The following is a 15040-nucleotide window of genomic DNA, read 5'->3' on the forward strand; positions in this document are numbered from 1 at the left end:
TTAAAATTCAGTTCATACACTAAGCCAACTTTGTGAGTCATGAAATTCATTGTTTCTCAAGTACATTTGGAGCCAGACAAAGGAATGATGGTTTAGGATCCTTTCTCCTCAATAATTTCATGATGACTTTTGTTATATTTTCCAATAAAAAAACCCCGAAACCCACTGTTATCACAGATGAAGGGAATGTAAAATCAATCAAAATGACAGTGAAAATGAGTTCAGGAGCAAAATAAGTAGGGTGAAGAAAACTGATGTGCAAATGAAGAGATCTCAGAACCACAGAATCCTAGAATGGTTTGGGCTGGAAGGGACCTTAAGGATTATCTCATTCCAATCCCCCTGCCCTGGGCAGGGACACCTTCCACTGGACCAGGTTGCTCAGAGTTTCATTTAAAACAATGAAAAGAATGAGAGTGACTGAAAAGAGGTGGTCCAGCTAGCAAAAATGGATTAAAGTCAACTAAAATAGCAACATTGGCATTTAAATTTGGGAAAACACTTAAAATGGGGGAAAAAAAATAAAGCTTAAGAATTCCCCTAAGAGGCCTAGGAGCTGTTTTCAATCCCAAGTGATTCATAAAGTGGAATACATTTAATAGGCCAATACAGAACAACCTGTTAAACACATGAAAAATCAACCCACCCTTAGTCTCTGACAGTTAGAATTGCCTTAACATGCACATTCCTAAGCACATCTTGGCATTTTGTTTTCTTGTTGCCTGTTCTGAGTCTATATTTGAAGCCACCTAGAATTTCCCATTAATACTTTGTCCCCTTTTAGCTTTTTCTTGCCCTGTTTGTGGGTGTGGACATCAGTCTGGGGGGCTTTGGTTTCCTGTGGGTAAATCCAAAACCTGCACATCCAAGCAGATTCAGGAGCTATTGCAGCCACTTTGAGGACTGGAGACGTGTGCCACAAAATAAGGATCAATCTCAACATCTAAAAACAGGAGCTCTCCTTGAGGGTGACTGGAGATTCCTGGAGTACCCAGTGTGTTTAGAGGAAAGCAATATAAGAGAAGCTATTTTCAGGAACTTTCTGAGGGTTAGGATGACATTCAAATTTATTCTATTCAAATTTATTCTAATTTTTTTTTTTTTAAATTCACGTCCACTCCCTTGGTAGAAAATCTGAAAATCTGCATGACAGGAAAGTACCAATTTGAGTTCATTGGCACAGCATATTAGAGGTGGTTTGAAGAGAAAATGAGCATCCCAGTGGAGAGAAATATGTTGCCACAAGCATTGCAAAAGAGCCACAGCAAGGGAAGAATCATAAATAACATTATATCATTCCTGAAATTTGGTCTGTCAAAAGAAATGTAGGGAATTACTAATTGCATGATTTTGCACACAAATTATGGTGCAATCTCTGTCACTGGCTTAAGTCTGACCAAGAAATGTGTGTGCAAAGCTGCAAATTCATGTGTGTTAAAAGCTTAACTTTAGTGTCTGGATTCCTGCAAAAAATCATATAAATAAGATCATAAACACTGCAGACACACCACACATATAAAAGCACATTTCTTCTCATTAACTCCGATTTGCTCCACAGTATTTCATTAAAGAACTGTTCTTTCCAAAAGCTGGAGCTGATCACTAATTATCCAGCTCAGCAACCACAGCTATGTCCTGAAACGTTAACAATTGGAAACTTGCTGTCCTTCTACAGCTGCCAGGAAGGTCGTGCCTAGGAAAGCTCTGGAGATATGTTCATTTATTTCCCTTAATTAAAAACTGCTTCCCTCTAAATAGGAAGACACCTTTTGGCTGTCTCAAGCTGGGCAACGAAAATCTTGAAACATTCAAAGTCACTGATCCTTAAACAAAAATTTCTTTTGCTTTTCCATTCACGTGACTGTTTGAGTAATTTTGTTCCAGTCTGAAAAACACGCTTGGGAAACCCAGGAATTCAACTTTCCAGTTTCTCCCAGTGCAGGATGCATCTCACCAGCACTTACATGGGAGGAAACACTGAGGCTGTGCCAGGTTTAGCTGTGAGATGGGAACTCTTGAGAGACTGAGACAGGACAGTTGTTATTTCTGGGGCTCAAACCAGAAGCAACAAGGTGTGTTTAAATAATCTGATGTATGTTAAAAAAAAAAACCAAACACAAACCAGCATCTGAATTTCAGTCATTTTTTATAGTCAGGATTTTCATATGGGAATTATATTATTTGGATGAACACTAGTATACTACCTGTTCCAACCCTGTTATACAGAATTTAGCTGAATTATGTTACATTTCAGATTTTCAGTTAAATAGATTCGACTTAAATATGACCTCAAAAGTAAAAAAAGTGTATTTTTGTGTGCCAAAGTAAAGACAAGCCCTGTATGGTGACATTGTAAAAGAGAGGTCACACAATGGATACACACGAGCAGGAAACTCTGCAAAAACTCCTAAAAGATGCTCTGGTCACATCACTACCATAATAAATTGTTGTTAATTAAAAATAAAATAAGATAATTGTCAAGAATGCTTTCAAATACCTGACTAATAAAGTGCAATAACATGAGAGATCTGTATATGAAGCAATTTTAAGGCACTTAGATGGAAATTGTGGAAGGTTATTATTAAAAATGAGATGGAGGATTTGAATCTTGGTGCTATTTGTCACAGGATCCCTCTGAGCAGAGTTTTTTGAGAAGTGATGAAAAGCACATTTATGATCAATGGTCTAGCAAAGAACCGAGTTGAAATGCAAGATGAGTTCATTATAAGGGTTATGTGCTGTTCCTCACAGCTACAAAGGGAGAAAAAAACATCTTTATTCAGTGTTTTTATGGTTGTTATGTGAGGTCAGATACAACCACAATGTGTAGGGGGGCAATGGAGAGGAACACTTACAATCCCCAGACGTGTTAGGACTGAGGTATTAATGGAACAGCAAGTTACTCAGTAAGTAAAGACTTCTGGGAAAAAATTAATCCCTGTCATCTTCTGAAAGAGTTGAATATCTTCAGAAACATGATAAATGACTTTGAATGCTTTTAGTATCTTTAGAGGAGGGCCATTTGTATTGTTACTTAAAATCAGCCCTCTGAAAATGGAGGCATCCAAAAGCACTGCCTGAAACATCTCAAGGTTTAGGTTTCACAGGGCTGATAGGAATCTCTAATTTTATCCCCTCTGTCAGGAAAAAAATACTCTTAAGCCCATGGATTTGAAAAGGAAGCCCCATTCTTTCTAATTATTACTTTATTTTATTTTTAATCTTGGAGAAAAACAGTGAACAACTGCCCTTAAGGAATGTACTTGCCCTTCTCAGGATGACCACAGTCCTATTGCATTAACAAGGGAGGTTGGAAAAGCCTTAACCCAACATAGGAAAAACCCCCATAGAAAAAGCCAGAATTGGTGTCAGCAGGAGCTTCTTCACTCCTGGCTATCAGAACATGTATTTACATCAGAACAATACAAATAAAAACATTTTTTCCTTACCATGGGAAGCAATATGAGAGTGAAGAGGCAGATCTTCCTGGTGAAGGCCATCTTCTCTCCTAATTAACTTGAGTCAAGTTTTTCTCGTTAACACTGTGATTAGGGCTGAAGCACAGGCTCTCTGCAGGTATTCTGGTCGAGGTCCTCACCTCAAGGCTCAGATCTCTGCAATGAAAGAGGAAAAGTATTAAACATATGGAAACCATGAAGAGAATGAAAAAGAGATGGACTGAAAACAGAGAACACAATACTTGAGCTCTGAGTTGCACATATTAGAGATCAACCATCCCTGTCTGCATTGCAGCTGTTATAGATGGTTTTGGACACCTAATTTAAAGCCAAAGGACATCCAAAATCTGTGTGATCAATAACTTGTCTCAAAGAAACTACTGGAACAGGCTCTGTAGATGCAAAGATCTAAACCGTACCCAAAGGAGAAGGTAGGATGGATTGTTTTGAGCCAGAAAAAGGACCTGCCTGTTTAATTTCTGAAGCTGTGATTCACTCTGCATGATTTTCAGCAGTCTCTTAAAAGCCCAACTGTCTGGGGGCTTTTTAGGAGTGTGGATGACATGATGATTTACTTCCGGAGATCATTTGTCCAGGTGACAAAATCCATGACCAGAGTTGCTAAAACCCCACAGCTCTTTGAGAACTCAGAAATAGAGGTGCAGAGGAATGAATTGTAGTCTTGGGGTAAAGATTAATCCATAAGACATTGACTTATAACTTCATTGCTTGGTCTCTGCCAAGGAGCTGAGCAGGTGGTCAGGACATCAACAGAATTCCAAACCCGACATTAGTTCTGTCCTTGCCCCTCCTGCCATAACCCAGAGCTTAAAAATTCCCAATCACAAAGATTTCTCAAACAGTTTCTCATTCAAAACAACCTCTCTGTTTCAGACTCTGGTTGGATCCAAACCTCATTTAAAACACAATCCTCCTTCAAATCCTGATCCCTTGGTGACACAGCAGCCTCATTTCACCTACAGTCAGGTTTTTAGCATGGAGATAAACTCTCATAGTCATTCTCTTTCTTTCCACAGTTGTCCCTCACCTCAGGTGGATCCCCTTGTATTGGATTCGGGAGTCAAAATCAATCAAAAAAGAAGGGTGAAGCGAAGGGGAAGGTGTTTCAAGATTTGGATTTATTTTTTTCATTATCCTGCTTTGATTTGTAAAGAACTGAGCTGTAAAAGAACTTTTACAATCAAAGGACACTCAATTTTTATACTGACTGGGACATACTGCCAGGACATAAGCATTTAGAAAGGAGAGAGTCTTTCAATTAAAAAATAAAAACGGAAAATTAATCTCTCCCTAAAATTTTTGGAGAACAATGGTTCATAAAATTCACTCTAAACTGATCTGTTTTCCTCCATCCTCACTTGATCAGTCACTCCTGTTCTGTTCTGGCACTGAATTTAATTACTGAGCTGTGTTTCTGATGGTTTATCAAATAATGAAGGACTGATAAGATCTGAGCTGAGGAGGACAGCAAACATCCGTGGTGACATTCAGCCGTGAGGATTGGAAAAAGAAAGTCACTCCATTAACACAGGCAAGAGAAAACCAGACAGAAGCATCAGCAGACGTTGGATTTGAAATTATTTCTTCATCATTTTCACTAATGTGTGCAGGTCAGTCCAGGAAGGCCGGAGAGGGATGGGGAGGTTGAATCATGTCCTTGCATTCTGTCGCCGTAATGCATCAGAAATTTGAATTATTTAAATTCTTTAAATGCAATGGAAGGGTGGGAGATGCCTGACTAAAGGTGGACAAATACCCGTGGGTGAAGGTGGGAACCTTTAGGATCCACTCCTTCCATTTTTTGGAGACCCAGTTCTACTTTAACCCGGCGTTCACCAGGTTTAAAAAGCAAAGATGTTTTCCGCCTCCTGTTTCCTCTGAGTTTCAGAGGAACTTCTAAAAGAGACAACAGGAACATCTGCAAACCATTTCACTGCTTTCCTTTCACATATTGCAGGGAAAAATAAAAGAATCTACTTCATTTTTTTCCCTTCAAGGTAGTCATGGAAACCTGCATCAAACGCTGGGCTGAGGCCTTCATGTCATCCACAGAGGCTCAAGTGTTTATTAGGTAATAACAACTCCCAGTTCTGTGAACTTATGACCTGAACCTGCAGCAGAACCTGTGTTTATTATTTAGCAATTCCCAACGTGCATGATATAGATACATGCACAGTCCACCTATTACCAATTAAAGGCTAATTATCTCTATTACTAATTAAAGCCTAGTTATCTGTATTACCAGTTAGATCCTAGTTATCTCTATTACCAATTAAAGCCTAGTTATCTCCCAGACAGGTACTATCAGCTATGTTTTACTAGAAAAACACACTTATTTAAAAATACAGGCAATGTTGATAAAGCATTACCATTCAGTATTGAGAAAAATAATTAAATATATTAATATAGGATTTGGAAGGGAAGCTTGAATTATCATATTTTCTTCTGATGCCACTGGTAGCCAAATCCTGTAATTCCATTAGGAAATTAGAGATACTGATGCTTCATGTTGCTGTTTTAGCTGCTTCTGCCACTGTAATTAAAATTAGTGAAGTCAGAGCAGCCAACACACCTTTCGGTTATGGATATACAGTTCCCTAAAATAATCTTCAGTTATCTCTGGTGAAACAGAAGGGCTTTTGAAGTGTCTGGGAATCTGAAAATCAGTTGATTGTTACTAAAATGGAATGGGCTTCAGGGGATTATTTCAAGCATGGCTGAAATACAGAAAGAAGAATGTTTAAAAAACAAAAAGCCTTGTTTTGGTCAACTAACAACTTAAGAAAATAATTCGTCACCTATGAAGGTGAATTCATTTATCCACTGTAAACACTACTGTAGATTCTTTATGGAAGTATCCTGGATGGTTCAAGGGCAGGTTGGAAAAGCTCTGGCAAAACCTGTTCTGGTGCAAGTGCCCATTTCTTTCCCCTGTCTAAAAACGGACTCTGGAGGCTGGTGAGGACAATTGCTCCATGAGAAGCCCACAAGTGTCAAGTGCACAACCTGATGTCACTCATCAACAGAACCAGATAGTGGGTCCTTTCCAAGTGTGATGTGTCTACTGCCAGGGAGGCATAAAAAACGTAATAAATCACTCCTTAAAAGCATAAAAAGTCACCATATCAAACAATGAGTAAAACTGTTACACAGCGTCATGTTGGATGAATGAAAGAGGATTTTGAGTGACTTTATAAGGCAGTTGTGAGCTGTTATTGAGAGCTCACCCAAAATAAAACATCTGGTCTGGGCTCCTTTTTGTGGTCCTCCAGGATGTGTGCCAGTGGTTTGAAAGGAAACCAATACACTGCAAAGCTGACCCACAATGGCTTAGACTACTGATGATCAAATGGTAATTTAGCACTTAATTCATCTCCCTTCAGTGTCTACTCAGGGCCTCCCACCACATCCTTTTCCTGCACCATGACCAAGGTACTACACAAGTGTGGAAGTCAGAAAGGTTTTGACAACGTGCAGCATCAGTGGAGCTTTTGCAGAATGAATATATTTCAGAAAAGTCAACCACTGCATTCACAGTTATTCCAGTACTTCCTTAAGACATGAAGAACATTTCCCCAGGAAGAATAAACATGGGTGGAAAACTGCTGGGTGCAAAAGTGAGAAGGTGCTGAGGGGAATACACCAGATGTCACCAGTTGGTCTGGCCCACAGAACACTCCCTTGTCATTCCCATTTTCTCCCCAGGAAATAGAACTCCAGAACTCTTTATGGCACAGGGTTTGATAAATGGTCATTTTAGCTTATATATGAACAGGTTAATTATCAAAATCATCAAATGGTTTGGGTTGGAAGAGACCTTAAACATTACGTCATTCCACCCCCTGCCATGGGCAGGGACACCTTCCACTAGCCCAGGTTGCTCCAAGCCCTGTCCAACCTGGCCTTGGACACTTGCAGGGATGGGGCAGCCACAGCTTCTCTGGGCAACCTGTGCCAGGGCCTCCCCACCCTCACAGGGAAGAATTTATTCCTAAAATCTAATCTCAATCTGCCCTCCTTCTGCTTAAGGCCATTTCCCCTTGGACTTTCACTCAATGCCCTTGTGAAAAGTCCCTCTCCAGCTCCTCTGTAAGCCCCCTCTAGGCACTGGAAGGTGCTCTCAGGTCTCCCCAGAGCCTTCCCTTCTCCAGGATGAGCAGTCCCAACTCTTTCAGCCTGTAGTCACAGGAGAGGTGTTCCAGCCCTCTGATCAACTCGGTGACTCTCCTGAGTTATCACAGGGCTGGAACACCTTCCATTATGCAACTGATTCTTTATCTGTGTTCTTCAGGCTTTCAATAAAAGGTGTGAAACCCAGTGCATTTTATTATTTCCCTCCTAAAACTTCCCAAATGTAGCAAGCCAGCTACATAATGTGGTGCACTGGGCACGGGGCACCTTCCTCATGTCAACTGAGAGACACTTGCCAGCAACAAGCAGAGCTGGGAAATCAACCCTTCAGTGACCTGGGACACGTCACCTAATTTTAGAAACCCAGGAGACACATGAGCTCATTGTCAAGTCTCTTTATAGAGTCAACAGAGAGAAGGAGACATATGAAGAAAGCATTTTGTCTGACCTATTTTAACTGTCTACTTTCAACTTTCGACTTCTCTCCCCCGGAGTGTAAAGCAATTCTTGACATCCACATTGTGGAGACCTAAATTTGGCCAGAATGATCCCACCTCCAGTCTCTTCTGAAGCATGTGGATCAGCAAGATGAAACACAAAACAGCAAAGTTTGACACTCCACAAAGGCTTGAGAAGGAATTTGGTTGTTTAGGGTGTCAATAAATTAATGCTGATACACTTAAGGCAACAGAAAAGCTAAAAGAAGCTTTAACTGAATACCAGACAGCAAGAACTCTGAAGTTTCCCATGGAAAGTAGTCCATAAAGAGCAATCCTGTCAAGGCAGAGAAAAAGAACATCGTGGTCTTTCCACTACCTTTAATAGAGCACTTACTATTTCTCAGAGTTTAAATAGTTTGGGTTGTTTTCATTTACTTAATTAGTGAATTCACTGAAATTAAAGTTTCTTCATGCACCACAGCATCTGAGCATCTGACTCCACTTTCTTTTAAAAACCAAGAGGACATTTATGGCCCCCTTACATGTTTAACTGGAAAAGTCCCCCAAGTCCTTGTTTCCATTGCTCATGTCTGTTGTCAGTGAAAAAACAGGATTCAAAGACTAATTATATTAGGAGGTCCAAGAGGTGGATTTTGTCCCCTGCTACAAGGGACAAAACCCTTTTCAGCTGCATGTGAATGTTTCAAGGGTCTCAGGCAGAAAAAAACTCTTTTCCTGAAATAGTTGTCAACCAACAAGCTGGATTTTTTTCCCAGGATAGTCCACAAGGATGAATGGAAGCTGTAGGACACCCAGCCATGGTTCTAATGAACTGATGTGGGGATCATACCTGAAAACCAGCCATTAACAAATGATTCATTCAGGCAGACTCTCCTAATATCCAGTGTTTCCACTGCTCAGGAAAATTATTGCTTTTGACTTTAGGAAACTTAAAAGGGAGCTGATCCAATGCCAGTGGCAATTTAACACAGAAATAATAGTTGAAAGAAATATATTCAGCTGCTGCCTGGCTTAAGCATTTCAGTGTTAATGATGAACCAAGTGTCTCAGCAGTAATCCTTTTTCTATCTGGAGGAATAGCTTTTTGATTTTTTTCCTTGCATAAAATTCAGAAAACACCTGTGAATTTCACTGCAACTCCCCTTCTAAAAATGAAGATAAAAGTGTGATTAAAGTAGGAAATGGTAAATTGCAGGTGTTGTGACTCCCCTATGCAAATCAAGCCTTAGTGTTAAAATATTTTTACAGAAAGTAGGATTATCAACTTCATTTACTTCCACGAGGATTTGTGTGGGAAAGAAATCAAAGCAGTGTGGTTTTGCAAGAAGAATAACTGATAAAGGTATTCACAGAACTGGGGGTTGGAAGGACCTCTGGAGATTGTCCAGTCCAACTTCCCTGCTCAAAGCAGGGTCAGCTACGGTGGGTAACAGGTTATTCAAAACCCATTTTCAACCAATTTCTGAATATCTCCAAATGTTGAGACTCTGCACAACCTGTACTTGTGTATTTTGTGTTATTTATAGTATATCTATGTGTGCTTTTCACCTCTTTTCAGCATTGAGAGGAGCCTGAGTTTGCTTCCTTTACATCCTTCCATCAAATATTCCTACACACTGAGATACCTCAAATCTTCTCTTCTCTAGTCTAAACAGACATAGGTCCCTCAGTCTCTCCTTGTAATTCCTTATCCATCTTTGTGGCTCTTCCCAGGGCTCCCTGCAGTGTGTTTGTGTCCTCAGCAGCCCAGCCCTGGACGTGGAGCTCCAGATGTGTCTCCCCAGGGCTGAGAGAGAGGACATCCCTTGAGATGCTGCCAACGCTTTTCCTCGTGCAGTTGATGATGCTTTTGGACTTCACGGCTGCAAGGACACTTTGCTGGCTCAGGAGCCACTTCATGTCCACCCAGGTCCTTCTCTGTAAAGGTGCTTTCCAGTCAGCTGATCCCCAGCCTGCCCTTGTGCACAGGATTCTTCCTCTCCCAGTGCAGGGCTTTGTGTGTCTCCTTCTTGAACTTCTTGAGGTTCCTCTCTCCCTGTTTCTCAAGCCTTTCCAGTTCCCTCTGGATAACAGCAAACCCAACCACTTGGTCTATCAACCAGTGCTCTTTAACCTGTGTAACCTTCAGCCTTCCTGGAGGAGTCCCCTGTCCCATTATCCAGGTCATTAGTGAGGACATTAAACAGCATTGCCACATCCAAATGTCAGAGCTTTATAGTTCAGTCCAGTCTACCCAGGCTCTCTTTCCAGTCAGTGGAGAAGATGGATCCTCAGGGAGCAATTTCTATACCCTCAAGCTGGATTCCTTAAGACCAGGTTGGATCTGAGCAACCTGGTCTAGTGGAAGGTGTCCCTGCCCATGGCAGGGGGCTGGATTAAATGACCTTTAAAAGGTCCTAACTCAGACTATTCTATGATTCCATGTCTAATTTTGGACAAAGTGAATTACTTCTCTGAAACAGTAATTTTTTTCCCCCTCTGTCTACTCAGGCTGATGAGGGCAAACAAAGAAAATTCCATTCCCAAAGTTTAAGACACCAAAGCATTAGTGTGAGTAAAACAGAGCTCTGACTTTCCTCTTTGTCACAGCCTTTTCCCATTTTCAGTACTATCTTTATTCCTTTTAACACAGCCTAGTAACTCATATGTATATTTTACTTCAGCTGTCCCCAACTACAATTTTGGTGGAATAGGTTTTTTTTATTTTCTTTTGAGTGGTTTCAATTAAATTGAAATTCCCTGAAGATGTAAGAGCACTATAATTTCTCCTTGCAAAGTACACTCCTAATCACTTCTGTTTAACCTGATAGCTCTTGTATTTCCTATTTCCTAACTTTATAGAATTTTCCTAGCATCTCAAAAGAAAAAAATCTAAAACTATTCTAAAACAGATTTTAATAAGTGTTGCTCAGCCAATTCAAGAAAGATACCCAAATTTGCACTTTCTGAAGATCTGAATAATTTCTTGATTATCTGCAAATTTTGCTATCATATTGTTCATTTTCAGACCTTACCTAAGACTGGGCTGGTGCAGCTTCTTCTGGCGCTCACCATTATTTTGGAGGAAGAATCACATACTCCTGATCTTCTGTTTTGTCTTTGTTTAGGGGTTAGACACACACAAAAAATTTTACAGCTTACAAACTACTTATGCCACAGCTGATACCCAGTAAATACACATGTACCTCTTGGTTCCCATCAAATTCATGGTTATAAAGTTGAATTTTGGTTTAGTTTTACATTCAAGCTCTTTCATTGCAGTCACCACCAGTCGCAGAGCACACACAACAAGCTGCCCTAAGCCAGTAGGTGTGGAAGCTTTTTAAATTAAGGTAAATCTGTCATGCTTGGCCCACTCAGCTCTTGTGATCTCAGCTGATGCCTGCTTTTCCTCAAGGTAGAATCTTTCTTTAGTAAAGGCAGATTAAGAAACTGTTTGAAAGTCCAAATCCACTATATCCTATCCCATCATAATGCCCAGACTTTCCTGAGCTCTGAAACTTTGTGCTCTTCTGGGACATAGTGTATAAAACTAAACAACACTTCACTTTTTCAAAACAAACTCCAGTGAAAATGCCCGACTTTTATAAGTAATAAAAATCATCATGATATAACAACTCCTCTCCCTCTTATTTTCCTGCTTCACCCATGCAGCTGTGATGAAACATTGAAGGTTAATGACATCTAGATTTTGAATATCTGAGTATTTTGACATTGAATGTCTGTTGGAACTGTTCCTTCAGGCTCTCTGAAAATTCAGATGGACACGAGTGGATCAATCATCCAGAGGTCAAGATTTTCTAGCTTATCTTTGCAACTACAGCAGCTACAGACTCACAAGAGCAGAAACTATGGAATACAATACATAACTCCCTGGGCACAGGATTGCTATTCTTGGCAGGTTTCCCACATAACATCACCGATAAAATCCTTGCTTTGATTGACATTATTTTCCCTGTTCACTTATCTGTCAGATTTATTGTGCCCTTATGTTGTTGGTGTCCCCAGAGACCTGGTGAAACGACCCGACTTTGTGACTGAAGGCCGTGGACACTCAGTTGCAGGGGAATAATTGCAAATTACCACACATTTAGGAAGCATTAGGCAAAGTAAAAAACAAAAATTGTATGAGAATTTTCCACCTTCTCAGCAGATCAATTATCCTTTGGAAGCATCTGCAGTACATGTGATGCTTCATAGCTAATATGAAACTAATATGGGATCATAAAGGTAACGAGGTACTGCTCCGTTCCAGCAGAGCTTTAAGTGCTGCTTGGCAAGGCCCTTCAAAGTCATTACTCCACAACCAGTAAAATGTGTTCTCTATCTGGCATATCAATGTTTTGCAAGACTTACTTGATTGATTTGCTTCCCTTGATTGGTGGTCTGCGTTTCCTGCCCTGGCTGTAGGTGTAAATATTGGTTTTTTATGATTCAAAGGAGCTTGTCAGCACTCTAAGATGTCCATCAACATGGCCATCAGTCCCTGCTTTAAACCTGCTCAGCACATGTTGAGCAAACATCTATCACAGGCACAGGAAAAAGGAAGAGCAGAAAAATGCAGGTCTGGACCACAGCCTTTTATTCCCATTGTCTCTGAAGATCATCCCAAGAGCAGCACTTCTGTGGTACTTTCAAACCAACTCCTTAACTCAAAATATTATATTTACTGGAGTGTGGTGCCACCCTTAACACCTTTAATTAAGTCTCTTGATGTGCTGAACTGATTATCTTGGGATCAAGTTATCATTGCTCCCCAGACAAAAGCCAGTCTCTGTGCAAGGTGCTCTCAGCTGTAAGGAAACACCAAGAGGATCTTTAACAAGACATTCAACTATTTAGGACAGGGAGACTCCAGAGGAGTGTCCCTGGAGCTGGTGATGGACCCAGGGTCAAGACACAGTCTCTGAGCTCCAGCAATAGCACAACCACCTCTTATCACCCCTGGGAAACAAGTCTACCCTTCCTGTCTGAAAGCAGGACAAAAGTAATAAAATAAGCAGTGAAAGGGATTTATCTGTTCATTTGGAAGGTGGGAAATACAACGAGCAGCTGCCTGATGCCAAATGAATAAATATGTGATGGTGTGAAGAAAACAACCTGATATAACCTTGCTATTGAGAAAAGAGTGCTTGGAAGTGTGGGAAAATTGCCAAGGTAATCTGAAAGGATGATCAAATTGTCTTTCTTTGCCTCATATGTATAATTCCTTATTTTCCAAGGCAAAGTCAGAGGCATTCTGAATACAACAGCTCGTACTTCCCTGAGCATTCTGAGTTGGCAACCTGTGCTGTGTCCCAGATGAATATCCACCATCCTCCTCCACAATTCTAACCAACAACTTAGAAAGCTTTCATGGGCCAAACTTCAGCCCATCTTGATTAAAAAAAAAAAAGAACAATATGTTTCTCAATTTTTTGGTGGGTAGAGAAAAAGATATCCCTGTTATTGTGATTCCCCAAGTGCATATTGTCCAATTCTCAAGGAAGTGTATCCCACAACAGACCAGGCACTACAATCCTGTCTCTTCCATCTTTATGGAGGTGAAAATCCCTTTTTTTGTTGTTTCTCTTTTTTTATGACAATGCTTTTTTTTTAACAGTTTCACTGTACTACATTGAAAGATAAAGCTAGGCCACTGCATGGGCACTAGGAAATTGCATAATTCCCTCTTTTTTCTCCATGCTCCTTTCCTATTTTCCTCCTTTTCTGTTGCATCTCTTACAGCCTGAGCTCCCCCAGCTGTGTTTCATCTTGTGGTTAATGAACTCATTACATTTGGACAATATTAGGACCTTCCACAGCACGTGTCCTTGCAGCAGCAGGGATGGAAATTCAAGTCACATAAATTTGGCTGTCTAAAAGTGAAACATCTCTATCCAAGCTATTTTCTCTCAGCTCCATCCACGGCGAAGGAATAATGAGCAAGTCACCTCAGCAGCACATGGCTTTGCCTTGCTCTGGGACAAAGTGCTACTCATCTTGGCAAAGCAAGAGCTAATAAAGCAGAAAACAGTTAGATTAGCTCAGGAGAGTCTGTGTTGAGCAGGCATAGCCCTGAGAATAGCAGAAGTATTAAAAAAAAGGAGGAAGAAAAGCAGTTGAAATCAAAGTCAGTGTTGGGACAAGCTGGGAATTAGAAGAAAACTGAACTCTCAGCAGAACAAAGCCCTGAAAATGCCTCCCAGAGAGAGGAGGATAGTAAAAAAGCACTTAGAATTTTGAGAGGATGTGAATATTTTGTAAACTGATTCCTCTGACACGTGGATTTTTGCAGTGCTAATAGTCAGAGGTTCCCAACCTGGGCTCTGACTCGGAGCTGGATCCCACCCAGTCACCTCAAAGCACAGAGTAAACTCGTGTCTCTGTAAGGAGGAAAAGTGCAATGTGTTCTTGGCCCTTCCAGCTCCCAGTAATCTGGAGGCTGTGAAGGTTCCAGAGCTTTTCTTGGTGGTGGAGGATGGCAGTGATGGCAGCTGAGACATGTGGACAGAGAGGAGGAGTTCAGGCCTCAGCAGAAAAGCTCTGAACTCCCAGGTAGTAAGTGGCAGGACCAGAGAAATGGCCCCAGGTTGTGACTGGGGAGGTTTAGACTGGATATTAGGAAAAATGTCTTCAGTGAAAGGGTGGTCAGGCATTGCAACAGGCTGCCCAGGGCAGGGGCGGAATCACCATCCCTGGAGGTGTTCCAAAGGTGTGTGGATGTGGTACCTGAGGACAGGGTTCAGTGGTGAACGGGGTGGCACTGAGTTCATGGTTGGACTCAATGGTCCTGGAGGTATTTTCCAACCCAAATAATTCTATGATTCAAGAAGTCCCTACTCACACAAAAGGCAGTCCAAATCTCCTTCTTTTGGTCTGACACAGAAAAAAATGAGTCCAGAAAAAATATTGTGTGACTTACTTTCTTTCTTTCTTTCTTTCTTCCTTTTCTTTCTTTCTTCCTTTTCTTTCTTTCTTCCTTTCTTT

General features: G+C 40.8%; 1 protein-coding gene across 9 annotated transcripts in view; it reads right to left on the minus strand.

Moving 5' to 3' along the window:
* Positions 1-15040, minus strand: part of ADCYAP1R1 (ADCYAP receptor type I) — a 141809-nt gene that overhangs the window by 104796 nt on the left and 21973 nt on the right. For all 9 annotated transcript variants that reach the window (XM_027695500.1, XM_027695498.1, XM_027695497.1 and 6 more), the window contains one exon: positions 3450-3614. In XM_027695500.1, coding sequence (XP_027551301.1) covers positions 3450-3500 — 51 coding nt within the window. In that variant the 5' untranslated portion in view covers positions 3501-3614. The remainder of the gene's footprint in view (positions 1-3449; positions 3615-15040) is intronic.

The sequence above is a fragment of the Neopelma chrysocephalum genome, unplaced genomic scaffold, assembly GCF_003984885.1.
Source record: "Neopelma chrysocephalum unplaced genomic scaffold, ASM398488v2 Primary Assembly neopelma1_101, whole genome shotgun sequence".
NCBI classification, from domain to species: domain Eukaryota; kingdom Metazoa; phylum Chordata; class Aves; order Passeriformes; family Pipridae; genus Neopelma; species Neopelma chrysocephalum.